The following is a 19,687-nucleotide window of genomic DNA, read 5'->3' on the forward strand; positions in this document are numbered from 1 at the left end:
AATTAAAACAGCGAAACTGAAGTTCTGTTTGACGTGCAAAGTTAAAAATAAAAATTTGTGCCAGGCACGTCGAGAATGGCTGTTGTTTAAAAACAAAAACATTTACCACCTCTGTTCCACATCACTTTCCCCATTTAGTCTGCGTCAGTTACAGTTGGAAGGCGATATTTCATTTAAGACAAATTGATCAAGAAATGGTATGAAGCCATGGGGGACAGAGAAGAAAAACAGAAAATTGAAACACCAATTAAATGCCTGAAATGAACAGCAGACCAATCCGAGTCGAAACAGACGTCAAATGACAGGCTCGAAAAGAAAAGTAGAAATGGCCACTGAAGAATTTACCTTTATTACCTGTTTGATTTGACAGGAATAAATTTTATTTTTTTCCCCGCATGCAGCACCTTGTTATATCTCTCAAAATAGGGGCAACGTATGTTTTACAGAAATACGCTTTTTTCTTAGAGGTTGGCATGTGTGTTTCCCAATGTAAAAGGCCGAATAAGCAAAACTAAAATAATAAAGAAGCCTAAAACTATACGATCAACGTCCTAACGTCAAATCTAGCAAATAAATAATGTCTGCGTATATGTTCTCCTGGATGAAAGTCATCATACGCAGCGTTCTCTTAATTCCTGGCATTAAATTGGAAGGGTAACGGATTTTCCTTGAAAACAGGGGGAGAAAACCCATGCTTCATTTTCCTAAGGGCACCTGCACAAAGCTTTCTGCTGGCTCATATACCGTTATTACGGGGTTTGAAAAAGGCGTGAAATTTGGAGGAGCCGCAATGAAGGCCTGCTTGGGATACGGCATTGCCATCGCATTTACGGCTACCTTGATTCATGGAAAGTTGACACGCCCTGGAGGACCTCAGAGCCATCAATACGACGCGGTGGACGTTCTAAAGGTAACTGAAAAAAAAAGCTATTACAATAATAGACAGTCGTTTTGGGAACATTTGCCACACAAATGAACATCTTATGATGCTTGAAAGCAGGAAGCGGATGTTAGATCTCATTTCGACCTTATTACTTTAGCAAACCTCATAGAAATATGAATGAATGCCATGCCTGTCACCTAAGAAAGCGATAAACAGCGATAAAAGTTTATTTTAATGGGTCTGTTTTATTAAACTGGTAGTTATTTATCTGGCAGGTGACCGCATTGCCTTCAGAGTCATCTCCATGTCATTATGCCCTAAGTGGTTTTTAGCAAAGAAAGATTTGTCGCCTGAAGAAGAGAAATACCCTTTATTCCTTTGAGGACTTTATTTGTGACCTATTCATGTGGTGAGCCAAATGAGCTGGGCAGAGGCTAGTAAGGTTTTGCCAAGAAAACAACCTCACCATAGCGAATACTCATTTTCAACAGCACAAGAGCCGTCTGTACACATGGACTTCACCGGATGGTCTGTAAAGGAGTCAGCTTGATTATATTCTTTGCCGGCAAAGATGGAGAAGCGCTATATAAGCAGTAAAAACAAGGCCTGCGGCCGATTGTGGCACCGATCATCAGCTTCCTGTTGCCAAATTTAGGCTTCGATTGAGGAACTCGCAGAAAACTAGAAGGCCTTTCAGGTATGATCTGGATAAAATTCTATCAGAATATGCTGTGGAAGTGAGGAATTCATTTCAAGAATTAGATCTAGAAGACAGAGAGCCTGAAGAGATGTGGACTGATGTTCGTGATATAATACAAGAAGTTGCTACTAAGGTAGTTCCAAAGCAAACAAAATGAAAGAAAGCAAACTGGTTATATGAAGAGGCTTCCCAGTTGCACAGAACTACAGAAAATTTTCTGATGCTACGACAGAATTTCTGTGCGGTTTTTAACAGGAAACCTGTTGTGACAACAGAACATGCTGTAATAACATCAAATAGTTTTGTAGTTACAACAGAATAGTGCTACAGAACTACAGAGAACAGAAATATACTACAAAAAGCTACAAAAATACAGAAAAGTACCACAGAAACATTTGATAGTTACGAAAGAACTACAGAATATTTCGTCGTATTTTTGACACAGTTTTGTAGTTTGTTTCGACTGGGTTTGTAAATAGCTGAGGAAAGGAGGATGGCAAACGTTATGGGAGAAGATACAATTAAGGTTCTCAATGCGGATTTTCAGAAAATAGCAAGAAGAGATAAGAATGTCTTCCTGAACATACAGTGCCAAGAAGTTGATGACAACAGCTAATTGAGGAACACAAGAGCTCTGTATAAGACAATTAAAAATATCAAAGGAAGCTTCTGTGCTAAGCTGGGCGTGATAAAGGACAAACGAAGCAGGGACCTCACTGAAGCCTCATAGATAAAGAAACGATGGTAGGAATACACAGAACTGTACAAGAAGGACCCGGATGTGCAAACCCAACATAAGACGGTTGTGATTACTGATCTCGAGCCGGGCATCCTGAAGAGTGAAGTTGAATGGGCCTCAGCCAGCCTTGCTAAGAACAAAGCTAGCGGAATTGATGGCATTCCAGCTGAGTTGCTTGAAAACCTCAACCATGACGACACTGTTAACGTTCTGTATACATTATGTCAGAAGATTTGGACAACCCTGCAGTGGCCACAGGATTGGAGGAGACCACTTTACATCCCCATTCCAAAGAAAGGCAGTGCCAAACATTGTTCCAACTACCGCACGATCGCGCTTGTTTCGCATGCTAGCAAGGTGATGTTGAAAATTCTCCAAGGTAGGCTGCAGCAGTATGTGGCTCGGGAGCTTCCGGGCGTGGAAGCTGGTTTTCGCAAGGGCATGCAAATACAGACCAAATTGCCAATCTTCGCTCGATCGTGGAAAAAGCAACAGAGTTCCAGAAACCCATCTATTTCTGCTTTATTGATTATGCGAAAGCGTTTGACTGCGTAGATCACAGCAGATTGTGGCAAGCTCTCCAAGAGATGGGAGTTCCAATTCACCTCATCTGTCTCCTCAGGAACCTGTATGGAGGGCAAGCTGCCCCAGTTAGAACTGGGCATGGTCATACTGATTGGTTTCCGATTGAGAAAGGAGTGAGACAAGGCAGCATACAATCGACCTGGTTATTTATTCTACATGTTGAGTGCACTATGAGGAAGGCCGGTCTGGATTAGTCTTCAGCTGGAGTGAAGATTGCTGGGAAACGTATCAACAACCTTAGATATGCAGATGATACCACTTTAATGGCAGAAAGTGAAGTAGAAGTCAAGAGACTTCTGATGCGCGTACGAGAAGAGAATGAGAAGTTTGGGCTTAAACTGAACATTGTAAAGACAAAGATCATGGCGTCTTGCCCTATCAAGTCCTGGAGCATCAAGGGACAAGAAGTGGAAGCTGCGACAGATTTTCTCTTCTTGGGCTCCACGATTACCCCGGAAGGAGACTGCAGCCATGAAATTAGAAGACGCCTGTTTCTGGGAAAGAAAGTCATGGCTAGCCTTGACCGCTTAGTAAAGAGCAGAGACATTACACTGCCAACCAAGATCCACATAGCTCTTGCTATCATCTTTCCAGATGAGATGTATGGATGTGAGAGTTGGACTGTGAAGAAGGCTGACCACTGAAGAATTGTGGCGTTTGAATTGTGGTGCTGGAGGAGACTCTTGAGAATTCCTTGGACGGCCAAAAGATCAAATCAGTCGATATGGTCGACCATAATCCCTGACTGCTCATTGGAGGGTCAAATTCTAAAGTTAAAGCTCAGCTACTTTGGTCATCTGATGAGAAGAGAGGAGTCGCTGGAGAAATATTTCATGTTGGGAAAAGTTGAGGGTACCGGAGAAGGTTTAGGCAGCGAACGCGATGGTTAAATGGCATCCTCGAGGCGCTGCAGATGAAGTTATGTGATGTTAGGAAGATAGTCAGAGACCGGAAAGCGTGGCGTGATATGGTCCATAGGGTCACGAAGAGTCGGACACGACTGAACGACTGAACTGAACTGATTCATGTTGAACTGTGTCAACAGTGTTCTGGAATATTTCTTAAAGCTAGCCTGGAAGCCCGACGCCATATTTTCGTAAATCTCCGGCAATAAGGAATATTTTTAAGGTGTAGAGCAATCGCTGAAGCGACAAGAGAACAGAACTCTCGAAAGAAAGAGCTGTTTGCTGTTGACTCTTTGTAAGGTTACAAAAAGTTAAAAATATATCTCAATTGCAATCCGATGCAATCCTTATGCGACAGTGTAGAAAGAAAAAGGACATTTTTACAACATTGAAATTCATTTGAAGAAGAAGCTATGTGCATGCAGTCATGCGAAAATGTAAATTCTACACGTGTAGAGTGCCTCATTTGAGAGTAACGCTGTAATTATCGCTTCTTGTCGTAGACAGAGATACCTTCATCCTGTCTCAAAATACTACGCTGCGCCTAGATCGTTTGAATACTCGCAGCAGCCATAATCATTCATAAAAAGAGAAATACCACACTTTCGAGCCAAAGCATGACCTCTGCCTAAGCAGGCGCTCAACGTTACACCGTGCCAAGACGGATGGTTTCGTGCTGTTAGCTTATCTAGTAATCGGCATGTGTTGCATTTCGTTCCGCGTCAGTCTAGCTTACTTTGTTGTAACGTGATACGGGCTGCGATGCATTTTAGTCGTTGCTATTTAGCTGTGACCGGCGCGTGTTTGCTTCTCTACGCTGACTCTAGTCATCGTAGCAAGGCAGATAGAGCTCCCGTAAAAATATTCAAATAACATAATTTATGGTGCACAGCTTAACGTGAATACAGGTAGACCCATGTCTAGAAGTTTAGCACATCAGCCAGCGTGAGCCGTTTGGCATTTGCCACCAAGATATGTAGTGCAGTGGTGAATACTCTGGATTTGAGCTGCGAGCTCTGCATGAATGCTTTGATCGCCCTACGTGTTCTTTCCCTCTACAACAACGCAGATCACATTCGAAAGACAGCGCCTGCGGTGTGGCACTGGCGGCCAAAGATATGATTTGTCTGCTTGGCTTTAATATCTTAGATTGCATGTGCACATGCTTGTATGAGCTTGCTTTAGTGCTCACTCGCGCATGAATCCAAGTTGAAGGCGCCGACGCATAGCCTGAGATAGTGGCTTTTTTACAATCTTCACTACAGGAAGCTACAACAGCTTAGTTGCGTAATATATCGACTAAGGAAGCGTACCTCAGCGCTCGGACGTGGGTTGCTCTCATATTCTCTATCTAAAGTAAATATTTGAAGGTAACGCGAACGTCGGGCTTAACGGATCAGGTTTTGTAGGAGGCCTGAAGCCCTTGTCGCACGCGGTAGCGAACCACACTCCGCGATGACGATGGGTATCTACAAGAGAGAGCACGATGAAGATGAAGCCGCACGTTCACGTGTGAAAGATGAAGCGCCACGCAGTGCTCACAATATTTTATGTTATGCACCATAAGTATTATGCGGCAATTATGTGATACGGAACGGCACAATGCCACTATGGCAGTAGTATCGATTTAGCAGGGGTTAATACCTGACTTTTACCGGCGCACGATCGCCATTCCTGCGAATACGAGAAAATGCATTTCCGTACTACGTAATCTGCATTAAATAGGTCGAACCTCAAGGCAGAAATGATAAGTTCCATGGGGCTGGTGAAGGCCGAAACATGTTCTCTTCTTCCTCGAAGCTGGGTATGGTCCCGAAGTTGGTTCTGCAAGGAAGCGGCCAAGTTCGTTTTCATTGAAATAGTCTGAAACGCTCGTCACAGTAGCAGTGATTCCGTGGATTCGATGTGCAGAGGTGTATAGATCCACCCCGATGTGCCAGGGCGAGGCCCACCACGGTGTGACGGGGACTCTCACGCATCGTGTTGAGCGCAGAACAAGTCAATGGGGGGTGTTCAACCGGGACTATGGCCGAGCATGCCGGACACATATGGTGCGGGTATGAGTGCAGGCTAATAAGGTGTAGCCTTGCAGATGGTAAAATTCACCGCCTTTCGTTTCGACAAAAGGAGACCGCCTCTGTCATTCGGAATGTGCTGGATGCACGCCGATAGTGTCTCCTGGTTGGCAAAATGTTGGAGGACGTTGCGGCGACAGCAATGTGCCCGATAGCATGCATAACCTTGTCTACAATAGCGACTGTAGGTGTTGAAAAGCAGCAAGAGCCGATGATTTCAAAAGAACATGTGTACCCGGGCCGAGGGTAGGAAATAGCTCCTGTGTGCGGGCCTGGTGTGTTTTTTCTGTTTCACTGATTCCTTCAGGTGCAGAAATGCATTTGTTAATTCCGATATTGCTTATTCTCGCAAGCAACGGGCGTCTGCTCGAACAGTCTTGAGAACGGCGGAGTCTCTTCCCACTGAATGGCCAGCGGTGTACGCTTCATATGAGTCAGCAAAACATATTAGTTACAAGGAGCATATGATACTGTCTTTATACAATAAGAGAGATGCCAAGACTGATAACTGTGAGCTGAAACTTAATTATTGTGTGCTCATCAGGAAGCTCTGGGACTACAATGGTGCGTACTCTGAATCATGACAAGCTATGCCACAGCTCTGTTGGGGATGTCCTGCATCCGTATAGGTTTAGATGACCTCTTCCTGGCTAAATTGTACCTCTTGATATGGCGTACGGAGGAAGCTGTACGATTTGTGGATTAGCGGAAATCATGCTTTTGCCAGTAGTATACTATCTCATCATGAGAAGCATCAAGACTATACACAGTGCAAGAGCTAAGTATATTCCTCCAACTAGGTTAGTCGCGTGCTAGCTGCATCCACGACCCCTGCAAACTGCTTAACCTGATCCACCCATCTAAATTTATACCACCTCTTTATACGCTCGTAATCGTTTTGAATCTAATTTATTACCCTTAGCGACTATCTATAATCCTCATTTAGCATTGGATGTCGTACCCATTAAAATTTCTTACCGAGTTTGACTAGAATGTATTACCTCGAGTAATTCTTTCTTACTCTGCTCGCTTCTTATCTCTAGAAATTACAACTATTTTTTACCAATCTATTGCTCTCAGTGGGGTCCTCAACGTACCTTAAGATAGTATACCATCTACTAAATTGATAAGTAGACATGGTGATGGGGGCGGTGAGAACCTTCGACCTTGGGTCCCAATGTCTTCAAGAACTGACGGCCAACTGATGTTGTGGAAGAATGGGCACACTAGGGTTGTCATTGCTTTCTGTCACACCATGCAGGACATTAATATTGCTTAACACATGTAGCTCAGCAGCAGGGCAGTACTGCCGTAGAACTTGGGCATTCATGTGAACGGATAAAGAAATTCACATTGGCTTAGTTGTAGTGAAGCCTAGGAAATTGCGAAAGCAATATCTGTTCCCGCCACTTCTTACGACGTTCAGGTTTCTCACGGTGCGATTCTTCTGCACGCCGTTTCTTCCTGGCCTCGTTACTTTTCACCCTAGACGCACGCGCTTTTTCAAGTCGCTTTTGCTGGTTCCCCTTCACTTTCTTGAGCTCGTTGTAACCGTCTAGCTACATTCGTGCGCTCCGCACTGATTAGAGAGGACCTTGATAATCATATGGATACAGAGTCCTCACCATTCAGAGCAGACATTAAGTCCCACCCCGGTAAGTTTTTCTGCGTCGGTGGCTTGAGAAGAAGCACGCATTCGCCGAGCAGCATCTTGAGCACGACGTCTGGCTCGACGCTCTTCACGTTGCTCCTCTGTCTACGAACCTCGCTGACGCTTCTTGGCTTCACACTGGCGAGCTGCCTTCTCTTTCTGCTTCTCAGATCGCATGCAGAACTGTCTTCTTGTTGTTGCTGTAGGAAGAAGGAAACGAAAATGGAGGAGCCTGCTACTGGCTCTGTAGCTGAGCCACCTCCGCTGCCCCGTGCGGACAGAAGAGGAAATTGAGAAGAAAGAAAAATAAGAAGGAAGAGAACGACACGCGCCGCAACAACAGCTGTCATCCACCACCGAAGCAGTAGCGGGTGCACTGACGGCCTATAAAAGATTTTAATAGGTCGCAGGCTAGCCCCCACCGCAAGCTGCGTTGCCCTACCTGTCCAAACCCCATCAGGGAGGGGAGGCAGCGCTATATAAAGCATGTCATTTCAGCGCATGCCATCAGGGCATGCGCTGAAACGGCATGCTTTATATAGCGCTGCCTCCCCTCCTTTACTTACCGAAGAGAGAAGAGAAACGAAGTGTATCCAATGGAAGATGACACCACCTGTTAGACCACAGCGCACCTAGTGGGAGAAGCGCGAAACGCCCGGCATGGCTACGAGCCACGCTACGCTGAAGAGCCGACTTGGTAGCTCAGCTCTCGCGCCGGTATGCCGTCAGTAGTCACGTGGTGTAAAGCGTAACTATGGGACCACGCTACGCTGAAGGCTCCAAACCTGATGTAGTCTTGCTTTCGCAATAAAACACACCCCACATTCCCCTTTCAATACTCGTCTCTGTGTTTTATTCAGTGCATATGCCGATCCGCTGCAGGAAACAAGCTTGGAGGCGAGTAAAGAAAGTTGATATAGACACACAATCGCGCATCCGCTGAACACACGTTCACTTGCAAGGGAATGCTCCGAGGACTTCACTGCCGTTTTCCTTCTAGAGACCCCTCAAAACTTAGCGTATGCCTTTAATGCCGAAATAACTTTAGCACTTTAGATAAACTAGGCGAATTTGAATATTGTCGCAAACTGTTTAAATCTTTATTTGTTCCTGTTCGCAGCCGCTGTCATGCGGCCTTATAATTGTTATTCTGGCGCGCTTATCAATTCTGTATCCCATGTTTGTTCATGCTCGTTGTCGCGATACGAAGCGTTTTTTCTTTGTCGCGAACGATGCGCCAAGATCTGTCTCAAAAATTCCGATCACTTGCGTATGTTTCCACAATGTTCCAGGTTGTGCTACTAGCAGTTTGCGACGTTATCTAGATTGTTCTGAGCAGCCTTTAAATTGACTGTTGATGAGTGCGACGGACATTCTTTGTAAGACGATCGACGAGCACGTTAGTTGCTATCTCCGCCGCCCAGTTGCTTAGTTCTTTGACGGGCGCAAGTTAGCCCAATAAAGAGATTCTTCAGCGCAATCACCGACTTTTCATTTGTGTCGTGGACCTTGTCACCACCACGTGACAATATTATGCCCTAGGGCAGCAACGTTTGCCTTGCGGTCCGATACGGTTCTTTCATTGCTGGTGTGAAGCAAGATGAGAACACCCGATGATTGGGAACCTGAGTGGTACAGCTGTGGGCATATTGGACCGCTTAATGCGTCTGACGAGGATTATTCGGCCAGTGGGTAATCCTGACTTTATTACCCCCGGTATAATGTTGATGACCGCTGCGACATACAGTGCACATCAGGATAGTTCTGCATTTGACCTCGATGGGTGGCAGCTGTGGCGATAAAAATATCTCGTGCAATGGCCAGACAAGCTGCCAAGTTCGTGTCGCTACACATTTGAAACCGAGGCCTAAGAAAGTTTGTCCATGCTTACTTTATTGTTTCTGCGGGCGTGGGTGGCTTCGTCAAAAGCAGGGCTTACAATTTTACTGAGATAGTACTGACGCACTAAAACATGCTAACCTTAGCAGTTGCGCTCGTGTGGTATTTCATAATGTGGCAGCATGGGACTGTGCGCCAAAGTATATGTGAGAGTTTGTTGTAGCTAATTTATAGTGTAGTAATTAAGCGAGGACCACAGTGCATGTCAGAGAAATGAGTGGACATGAACGCGGATCATAAGAGGAGCTGATCATGGCAGCCATAAACGCTATCAGGTCGTATGCTAAAGGTACACGTGGAACACACCACACTGTTGTTTTCTTGATTCGAAATAGCTTGCGCATAACGTGAAGTAAGCTGATGCGATGAAGCGCAAGAGACAAGCGATCGACCGTGCTTAAGCATGAGAGCTTATAACTGCCTCTGCCTTGCGTTGCAGTATAGAAAGGCGGGGGTAACCTACGAGTAATATTAGCCGAAAATGTTACCTTTAACAAGGTCTCATTATTTAATTATTCAATCCAATTGAATGAATTATTGCTATGTGTAAATAGATAGTAAATAAAAATTCCTTGATCGAAAAAATAGGCTCACAAAAAGTAAAGTGTATGCATTCGGGTGGGCAGCGGCAAAATACATTATATTATATGTCTTTTGATTCTCTCTACCTAAAAGAATTTGCAAATAGCTGAAAAGATGTGCGCGTTATAAGTTCCATTTCAAGCTATAATGCGGCATGATAAAAACAAAGTGCAAATAAAACAGCCGAAGTTGAATTTATTTGCTGGACTGTCCAAAACAAATTAGTGTAGAATCAGTCTGCTAGCGAATGAGCTAACAGTGCTCATTCGCTTTGTCGGCTCAAAATTTAGCCGACGAAGAAAGAGACAGAGAGATGTTGGATTAGACACAAAAAAAGTGTAGGAACGAACTTCGAAAAATAATAAGTAGATGCTCAGGCACAAGCTACTTCCATTCATGTAAAATTATAATTTTGGCATTGTCATCGATAGAAGTCCCTCAGTAGCGGCGACACTTCTAGTGTGAGTAGAAGTGTTTTTGTGGGTTTGATTTACCCTGCTTAGCATTATTATTGCCATATTTTGCTTTTCAGCGCACTCTAAACCATACAATATTTGCAATTTATTCTCCCATAATATCCTAAATGGGCGCTTTTAAGCTAATATAACCAAAGTACTTGTTCTGCGGGGCTGCAGAAATTTTTATGTAACACCTTTCTACTAGGTATTCGTAGGTAGTGTGACTTTGCCAACAGTGAGAATGAAAATCAGCAGCCCGTCATAAGCGAAGCTGGTAGTTTAGGCCTGTATGGCCAGTGCTGAAAATTTCTTTGCGACGAGCAGTATCTACAGCCGCTGAGGGCGGTTTTTAGAAATTTAAAGACTTAACAGTGATCTCATTTCAATAATCCGAAATGACATTTCATTCCACAAGCGCCATAATCCTGCAAGTGACTGCCTATAGCTTAGCCAACTCCGCATAACTTAGTGTTAATTAGAGCTGTACGACGGGATAAACCCGCTTTTCAGTACGTCGTCGATGAGCACAAGCAGGCCAGGCCAGAGTGGTGGCAACAATTAGGCGTGGATGCTTATTTTTCGCAGGGATTGTTGTGGTGCGAGGATAGCCTAGAAAATCATAAATTCCAACACTGCTGTTGAGTATAACTCGAGGTCGCTACATTGGCTAGTCACCCCCTAATTAAAGGCGTAATTTACCTCCTTAGAGCTCGTACGGAAAAGAGTCGACAACTGGTCGTGAGTGAAGGTCTTTCGCGGCTTTCGGTACCGACACCCAGCTTTAGGATGGTGTTTTCCTGAAGTCAGACAACAAAGAAAAAGAATCTTTTAAAGGCGTAAGGGAAGCTTAAGGGCTGTCTTGATTTGGAAGCATTGAATGTATGTGTACAAGACGCTGTGTTGCCGGCCTTGCCATCGTCTTTATTCCACTTTAGAGTAGAGGAAGTATTAGCATTTTTTATATAGCTAAGCCCCTGATAGATTCACATTAAGCCATTGGTATTATGCATCACTCCTAACGTGTGCATGCTGGTCGAAACATAAGCTGGTGGTCTAACTTTGGTTGACCCTGGAGGGAAGCTAAAGCTTCATTTACATGACTATGCTCACTGCCACGCTTAGAAAAAAGTCATTGCGCGTATCTCCAAACGTAAACTCCGTTCTTCATCAGTCTCTTCGGCACGCCGTCTTTTCAGGACCTCATTTCGACGTGCCTTTTTCGCGCTCCTACGTGCTACTATGGCAGGGTGTTCGTCCTCCTCCATCTGATGCACTGTTGTAACCTAGGCAGGATCGCGGGGGTTCCATTTATTCATGTATCACCCTCTGCGCCCATGATACACTGAAGTCATCTCCCGTGACCTTGACCTTGAAAGTGATCACGGGCCACTTTTTGGCGTACATAGCTATGCTCGAAAGTCACATGGCGACCACCAGGCTTAACACAGAATTTCAGCCACTAAATCTTCCTCAAAGTGAAAACATGTATGCCAGACGGCACCGCTCGTGACGCTGACGTTAGCCGCGGCCAAGGGACAGTTGGTGGCCTACGTGACTATGCCCCGAAGTCACATGGCGAACACCAGACTTAACTCATAAATTTTATCTCTAAATATCTCTCAAGGTGTCGTAGTGGCGGGGAGACACGATAGAAAAGTCTGCAGGGCGTTCAAGACTACCTATGCACTCTGAAGGCGAAAGCACTGACTGCAATTAATCCATTGCTATCCACGAAAACCCGTGATTCATTGCCAGAACTCTAACCCAACATACGCTAACACACTCCACTCAGTTGAATTCGGTCAACCTCCATCCATCTTACTTTACAGTAATGCAGAGGTATCGCACCCGTAAGTGTGTTTAAATTTATTTAAATCAGATTCCGCTAGCTTTACTCACAATTTCTTAATAGCTTATGTTAACTGAACCTGTGTACTCCAGTTTGCGGTAAATAAACCTGAAAACATGTGTACCCGTAATTGGCCACAACCCCCAAGAACCTACTCCTTTTAACCATAGTTTACTTTATCCATGTTAGTTTAATGTGATATAGCATTATTTCAATACAATCTCCTTTAAAACAGACGTCATCGCACATACTCCACACTTATGTAAAAGTAATATCATTTAAACTATCGCAACCCCGCGTGATGTCACATCAACAAATAGGTACTCTTATTAGAGTCATGAGCAGACGTTACAAGGTCACGTGGGAGGTTTTTGGTACCATTATAACCATCGGAGTTTCTGACTTATGAAGCGCATAACTTTTTAGCCACTACAGTGAAGCTCTTGCCATTTAGTTGCGCTCACATTGCTCCGCCGGTGCAGATGGTACTTTCGGAATGCGGAGTACTCTTTAGTGATGCACTTCTTGTTCATTTCGAGCACAAGTTTGTCACCAAAATATGTGTAGGGATAGCTGGTCACGTATACCATCGTAATGAGGAGGACTATACCTACTGCAGGGCTAAGTCCAATCAGTCGATAGGCTGCGTCCACTTGCACCGCAAAATTTGTAATCTCATCCGCATACCTAACTTTCTGTCGTCCCTAGCCACGCTTGCCTCTCCTTGGAGTCTATTTTGGTGCCCTTAGCGACATCCGGTTATCCAGCGTTCAGAAATATTCTGTCCACGCTCATTTTTTATTGATTTCGACTACACTGTCATTACCAGGAGTGTGCTCTATAACCCCATCTGTACACTTCTACTTGATTAATGTTGCGACTGCCTTGTTTCTTCTTCCCATTAACATCTACGTTGTTGCTTTAATACAATCTTTTCCGTTGCCCTTTGCATATTGTCCCATATGTGAATACCGTTCAGAGACACCTGTCATCTACTTTCCTCTTGAGGAGCACTGGTTAGCTACTAGTCATTATCTGCGAGTATCCATCACAATAATATTTTCCTAGTTATTTCCGTTTCACGTCCGGATCTGTGGCTACAACCTGCCAAAGGGGTATTCCCTCAGCTCTTATAGCGCCTGGCTCCATATTTTAAATTGCTTTTCCTTTCCGTAGCTTATGAACATTTATTTAGTGTTCTGCGCATATGCAGCATCGCCACGGCCGCCAACGGCGAGCCAAGGAACAGAAGCCACGCCGGTCAGCAAGAGAGCAAAACCTCGGTTTATATGCGAAGTAGGCTCGCCTTTTTATAGGCATGCGTTACGTGAGAAAGGGAAAGGGAAAAAGGAGGGAGCGGCGATAGCGGCCGCCGCTCCGAACGCTGGCTTGTGCGCAACGGAAAAACTGCTGAACAGAATATGCCACAATATATATATATATATATATATATATATATATATATATATATATATATATATATATATATATATATTGTAGTGTGGTAATCTTCATCGTTATTGCCACTCACATGAATCGCGTGCTGGCGCTCTCGAGGACGAAGAAGTTGGTCGTTGTCTTCGTGATTCGGTACGCCTGACGCTCCGCTGCGAATTCATCCTGAGCAGCTGAATCCCCCTTCGTGGACTGAATAAACACGCCCCCTACAATATATATATATATATATATTCGACTCCCACCATCGGCGGGTTGTTTTTGCTTCCGCTTTCCATTTAATGATCTTTATTCTAATAATCACCATAAGACAAATTTTTGTAAATGTCAACACTATAAACATTAAAAAAAAGATGTTTGCCTTGCACTTGTAGACTGTTCGCCTCTATATATATATATATATATATATATATATATATATATATATATATATATATATATATATACATATGGGAAAAATTGCTTCATACTGTTTCCAAGTTTATTTGTAGTCGGCGTTTCGGCAGGAGCCTTGCCTTTCTCAAGACTTGAGAAGTCTTGAGAAAGGCAGGGCTCCTGCCGAAACGTCGACTACAAATAAAATTGGAAACAGTATTAAGCAATTTTTCACTTGTATGTAACCTCTAGCAACCAAGTCCGTCTATTTACTTATGCTATATATATATATATATATATATATATATATATATATATATATATATATATATATATATATATATATAGAGACATACATATACTGCTTTAGCGGTTTGCATTCTTTTTTAATGTGTTTGTGCATTGCGCCCCCAATTTACTATGAAAGGTAATGTCATCAGCGAATCGTATATTATTAGGGTATTTATTCTTCATACAGATTGTTCCCTAGTGTTCCCATTGGATGCCAGAGAATAATATTATTAGGCAGGCGGTGTGTATTCCTGCAAGAGTACCGCACGTCTACGTGACAATGCACCTTTCCTTGTGAAAATATTATTCATGAAGGAATAATGCTGTTGCGCAACTACCATAGACATCTTGTACTGAGACATACAGCTCCTCTGCATATTGATTTCGAAAATACCTGCATGAATGTTTAGGTTACGATGAAGTGGAATGTAATGCATACTGCCTAATGTGGTGACTATATTCCTAGGAACTTTCCTACTGCTTACTTCATAGTGTGGATATCATCCTTGGTATTGCCGCCGTTACAAACGTTTGCCTGATTGTATCGTTGATAGACGTCTAAAGTTGCCTTCATTCTACTAGCTAGTACCTTCCAAAATACTTCCTACATTAAAGATAGCAAGGTGATTAGTCTTTCATTATTGAAATTATTAACATATTCTCTCATCAATGAAGATAATGTTAACATTTTTCCTACCTTCGGTACTGTTGAGGTCATGAAGCATTACTGTGGCAAGTTTTTCTGTCACAATTTGTGCTCTATCGATCAACAAATATGCAGTTACCGTGCTGCTTTCACCCTCTTGATTGTTTATAATGTTTTCTTTCCTTCTTACTTTGTTAACCAGAGACTGCCTAATTGATCTACGATACTGCTATTTTGCTATGTACAGATCAGTTTGGAACTGCTTTGACTCTAACTATCTCAGCTCATACCAGTAATGAATCTGCCCGATTTGAAGCTTAGCGCAAAAACCTGGTGTTTCCATAAGCCTAGTTTCTACTTGACTGCTTCCTGGCCAATGCTGTTTTATAGGGCCTGCAATATTTTCCATGGTATGTTTCCTTATGCAAGACACCTTGCCCTTAATAATATATCTTCGTTCTGCCAGCTATATCCTTCTCTGCTGACTTAAAGGCTTTCATTAATTGGCGGTTCTTGATCAGATAATTTTTGTCATGTCACCTAAAGGTGCGGTAAAATGAAATGATGGAGACTGAATAAAAATTTGCTGTGGTATAGCTTTAAACCGTCAGATACGCGAGAGCTATATCTGCATGACTACGCTTAGTTTCGGCTTGAAAGTAGTTTACTCTATGGGCTGAGCTTTATGCCATAGGGGGCAGTTCGGACTATGAAAACGATAAGGTGAAAGCATGTTTTGCGTGGTGGTTTGAAGGCCTCCCCTACGCACCTCTCTCTATCTACTTCTTTTCCGCCTTCCCCCTTTTCCTGTTGTTGTTGTGGTGTAGGAAGAAGGAAAAGAAAATGCACGGGCCTGCTACTGGCTCTGTAGTTTAGCCACCTCAGCTTCTTCGGAAACAGCGGAACAGGCAGCTGTGGCACTAGCCATAACTAGTACCGACGCGGATACAATCTTCTCTAATTCTAAATTTGCCATTCGTAGCTTCTCAAATGTGGCACAGCAGATATTCAAACTGACCAGGCAACCATACAAAGAAATTTAGTGTTATGGTTGCCGGCTCACATTGGGGAATCGCTCGAATTTCCGTCAACCGAGTCGGTGGGTCGTTCGTATCCATTGATTACTCCAAGGAGAGGCTAGCATGTTTTCAAGATATCACAACTCATTACAGATTGGAACTGCACAAATTTCCACCACTTGAAAAAACGTTGGATAGGGCACAGGAGACCGCTTGGAGGAGACTCCAGACGAGATCCTTTCTTAAACCCTTTCTCTTAGCCAAAATGTACCCGGCTAACTTTAACGCCGCGTGCAGGTCCTGTAGCGAAACAGCCACGTATGATCGCATACTACGGTAATGTAAAAAAGAACCTATACCGGAAAATCTAGTACAAATTGCTTCTCTTGAGCGGTGGTAGGCCATTCTGGTAAGTTCGGATCCGGGCATTCAAGCCTTGGCCACCGGGTGGGCCGCTAAGGTCGCCGCCAGCCATGGATTGGAGGCACTCTACAGCGGGCCGTCTGCATCTGCAATTTGATGAAATAAATATTTTTCAATCCAAAATCCGCTCCCTTGTGCGGAAAGAGGAGAAAATAGAGGAGAAAGGAAGAAAAAAATATTAGAACACTGCAGAATCTACACTGGAGCAATGCGAAAGCACGGATGCTGCTGTTGGTTGTTTCTGGTTGCTTCTAGTAGCTTAATTCACTTCTTTTTTGCCCTTATAAATGGGCCTATATGCCTTATACGTATTATCTGACACACCGTAAGGCTGCGCCCCGACTACTGCGATGAGCAGAGCCACAGCCCCATTTATCCTCCTAGCGTGATGTCGCAAACAGCGAGTGCCCTCCCTCGGCTGCGACACAGCGCCGTGTATGGACCCATCGCTACCATCCGATGGTGCGAGCTGGGGCCCTGTCTCTCGGTCTGGCGTGACGTCACACGGTCACGTGCAAATGGCGTGACGTCACCGCTGTGGCTCCTGCAAGGACTCACTGCCACCATCCGATGACGCGAGCTGGGGCCTCGTCTCTCGGTCTGGCGTAACGTCACACGGTCACGTGAAAGATCATGTATGTAGGCGCCACGACACGCCAAAGGCTCGAAGTGCTAGCACTATTACTTTCGCAATAAAAGAAGAGAGAGAGAGAGAAAAATACGCGCGTGGCAATGTCCGTAGTCCGCCAGCGAAGCGGTGGAGGGTGCAATAATGGCTTAGAACAGATGCAATAGCCGGTGGCAGGCTAGCCCTCACCGCGAACAGCGGGGAACTACCAGTCCCAGCACCGTAGTGCCAGGAGCAGCCACCCTACGCCCCCTCCTCCTTTACCTTACGCCTTGGTTAAGGGGTCAGCGAAGAATTCTGACAGATGCTCTGCCTTTTCTTTCCTGTAAACTAATTTAAAACATTGCTGATGCCTTATGTACTGCGTCTGCTTTATAGGCTGTGTGGTGAGGCGTCCGAGGAAGCGCCAAATGAATGGCGCCGCACGGACACCTGGGGCGAACGCCCGGAGTGGTCAGATTCGTATATTCGTGAATCGTCTGGCGGGACCAGCAGGTGTCACAGTCGATGACGTCACCATGTGATAACGTCACCGCCAGTTTCCTGTAATTAGGCATAACTATTTATTCATTAATTAGTATTGGTTAGTGACTAGTTAGCCATAGTACTGGTCAGCCGTCGGCGCCAAGACAAGGCGCGCACTTGAGTTGCGGCCTGTCACGTCACTCAGCGCATGCACACAGCTGGCGGAGCGGTGGTGCCACTGCTCAGAGCGCTGCCACGCTGATCTAACGAAGCGGTGGGCGTAGTGTAGCTCTCACTGCAAAAGTAGCTTCTTTTATTACCAGACTGAATGACTTTCATTAGGAAGGGTGCTCTTTAACATATGCGATTGAAGTTAGGTCACAATAATTTATTAAATTGTCCATGCTATGAACGCAGTAAAAGTAATGTTTTTCGAAAAGATTTTGATCACTTTACAAATGAGAATGTCAAGTTTTTCCTTTCCCGCCTTGTGAAGCCGCAAATACGGCGATCCACAGCCAGAGACTTGTACAGTCGTACTGGTCCCACGAGCAGCAAGCATTCTCTATGCTTAGAGACAAGGTTCCTAGACAAGTTAAGCACAAATGAAAGATACCTCCGCTCCCCAAAAACATACACCCCGTCTACCATGAGAGCCGCCGGAGTGATAGAGCGCCAGCTCTGCTAGCCCTTTTGAGGGCAGACATACAGAGATACACAGGTCTTATATACCGATGCCGCACAATGCGTGGACGGTATGGGACGCGTTTCGGTAACAACCGGAGGAAACGGGGGCTCGGTAGTTCACGGCAGCATCCGACACTCGACCGCAACGAAGACAGAAAGGTGGTCATTGCGGCAGCTCTAACCCAGAAACTGATCAAAATTATTGTTAGTGACTCAAAATAAGCGATTAGGAACTTTGACGCAGGTCTATTTCGCCCAGAGCCGCCAGAGTGTTGGCCAGTGGCCTACCACCGGCAGAGCAGTCCGCGCTCATTTGGATGCCGGCGCACCAAAGGTTCAGGGGGAACGAGAATTAGCTACCTTCTGGGACCAAGTGACGTCATATACACAGCCGCGTACCCCTTGCGCAATGAGGAGCCCCTACAGTTCGACAATGGCCTTAAAGGGGCCCACAAACACCTCCCGAGCATTGCTCGCAAACTAAATCTGTTGCTAGGTTATGCTACGATAAACATCTGAACGTAATAAAACACGTCTACGCGCAGCACAGGTCCCGTGATCCTATTCGAAAGTTGGCGCTCTCTTTCCTTCCACTTTTGCGGTCCCCCGTCTCCTCCGTGCAACGCGTCTACGTACATGCGTTTTCAAATGACTATTGGTCTGCTTCTTTGCGACGTCACGCATCCATAAAACTACACATATGCCAAAATAATTGTAATACGCTTATTTTTTAGTTATCAAGAAAGAAAATTAGAATGTTTTGTGGAGAGAAACATTTTTGAAAGCTTTTTTCCTTGCACTTCCGATGTCACGCGGGCACCGCGGTAACCGCGGTAACCACGGCGTGGTTGCGCGCGGCGACCTCGTTTCAGTTCCCTGCGGGGCGCTTTCCACCTGTGTATGTTTTCGTTTCCTGTGTCTCCTATGCGAAATGGACTTCGAAATCGGCTTACCGGTCTCCAGCATTAGGTCGGTGCCTTAAATGCCGTGCCCCAGTGCACCGCGCCGTACATAGGGCAGCAAAATTTCGAAGGCAACCGCTCCGTTCCAGTGTCCACCAAACCAAAATACGCACCTCGAATCGAGTCAAGGCGACAACATACGCTGGTAAGTAGCGTGTTTATTAACCTGAATATAGCGCACAGATAAACGACGGTTTCACGCGTGCAATGAGTTAGTCATTGTTGTGATTTATCAATACTATGGCATTTAAAAGCCTACCGTTTCAACTTTTGACTTGATTGCATCAAGCTTGTTTTGTCACGTAGTAAGTTTGTAGCGTATGAACGTTTGTCTTATAGTAAATTAGCTAAGACAACTGTACCTACGTGGCTCGGCAGTGCGCGATGCGCGAACCAGTGGTATCATATGC

At 44.7% G+C, this 19,687-nt stretch overlaps 1 protein-coding gene across 1 annotated transcript in view; it reads left to right on the forward strand.

Annotated features, from left to right (window-relative positions):
* Positions 1–736: 736 nt before the first annotated feature.
* Positions 737–19,687, forward strand: part of LOC146209761 (uncharacterized) — a 57,243-nt gene continuing 38,292 nt past the window's right edge. Inside the window, exon 1 of the mRNA XM_084581054.1 lies at positions 737–910. Coding sequence (XP_084437180.1) covers positions 791–910 — 120 coding nt within the window. The 5' untranslated portion in view covers positions 737–790. The remainder of the gene's footprint in view (positions 911–19,687) is intronic.

Source organism: Amblyomma maculatum, chromosome 1 (genome assembly GCF_055883805.1).
Source record: "Amblyomma maculatum isolate TAMU_Amacu chromosome 1, ASM5588380v1, whole genome shotgun sequence".
In the NCBI taxonomy this organism is placed as follows: Eukaryota; Metazoa; Arthropoda; class Arachnida; order Ixodida; family Ixodidae; genus Amblyomma; species Amblyomma maculatum.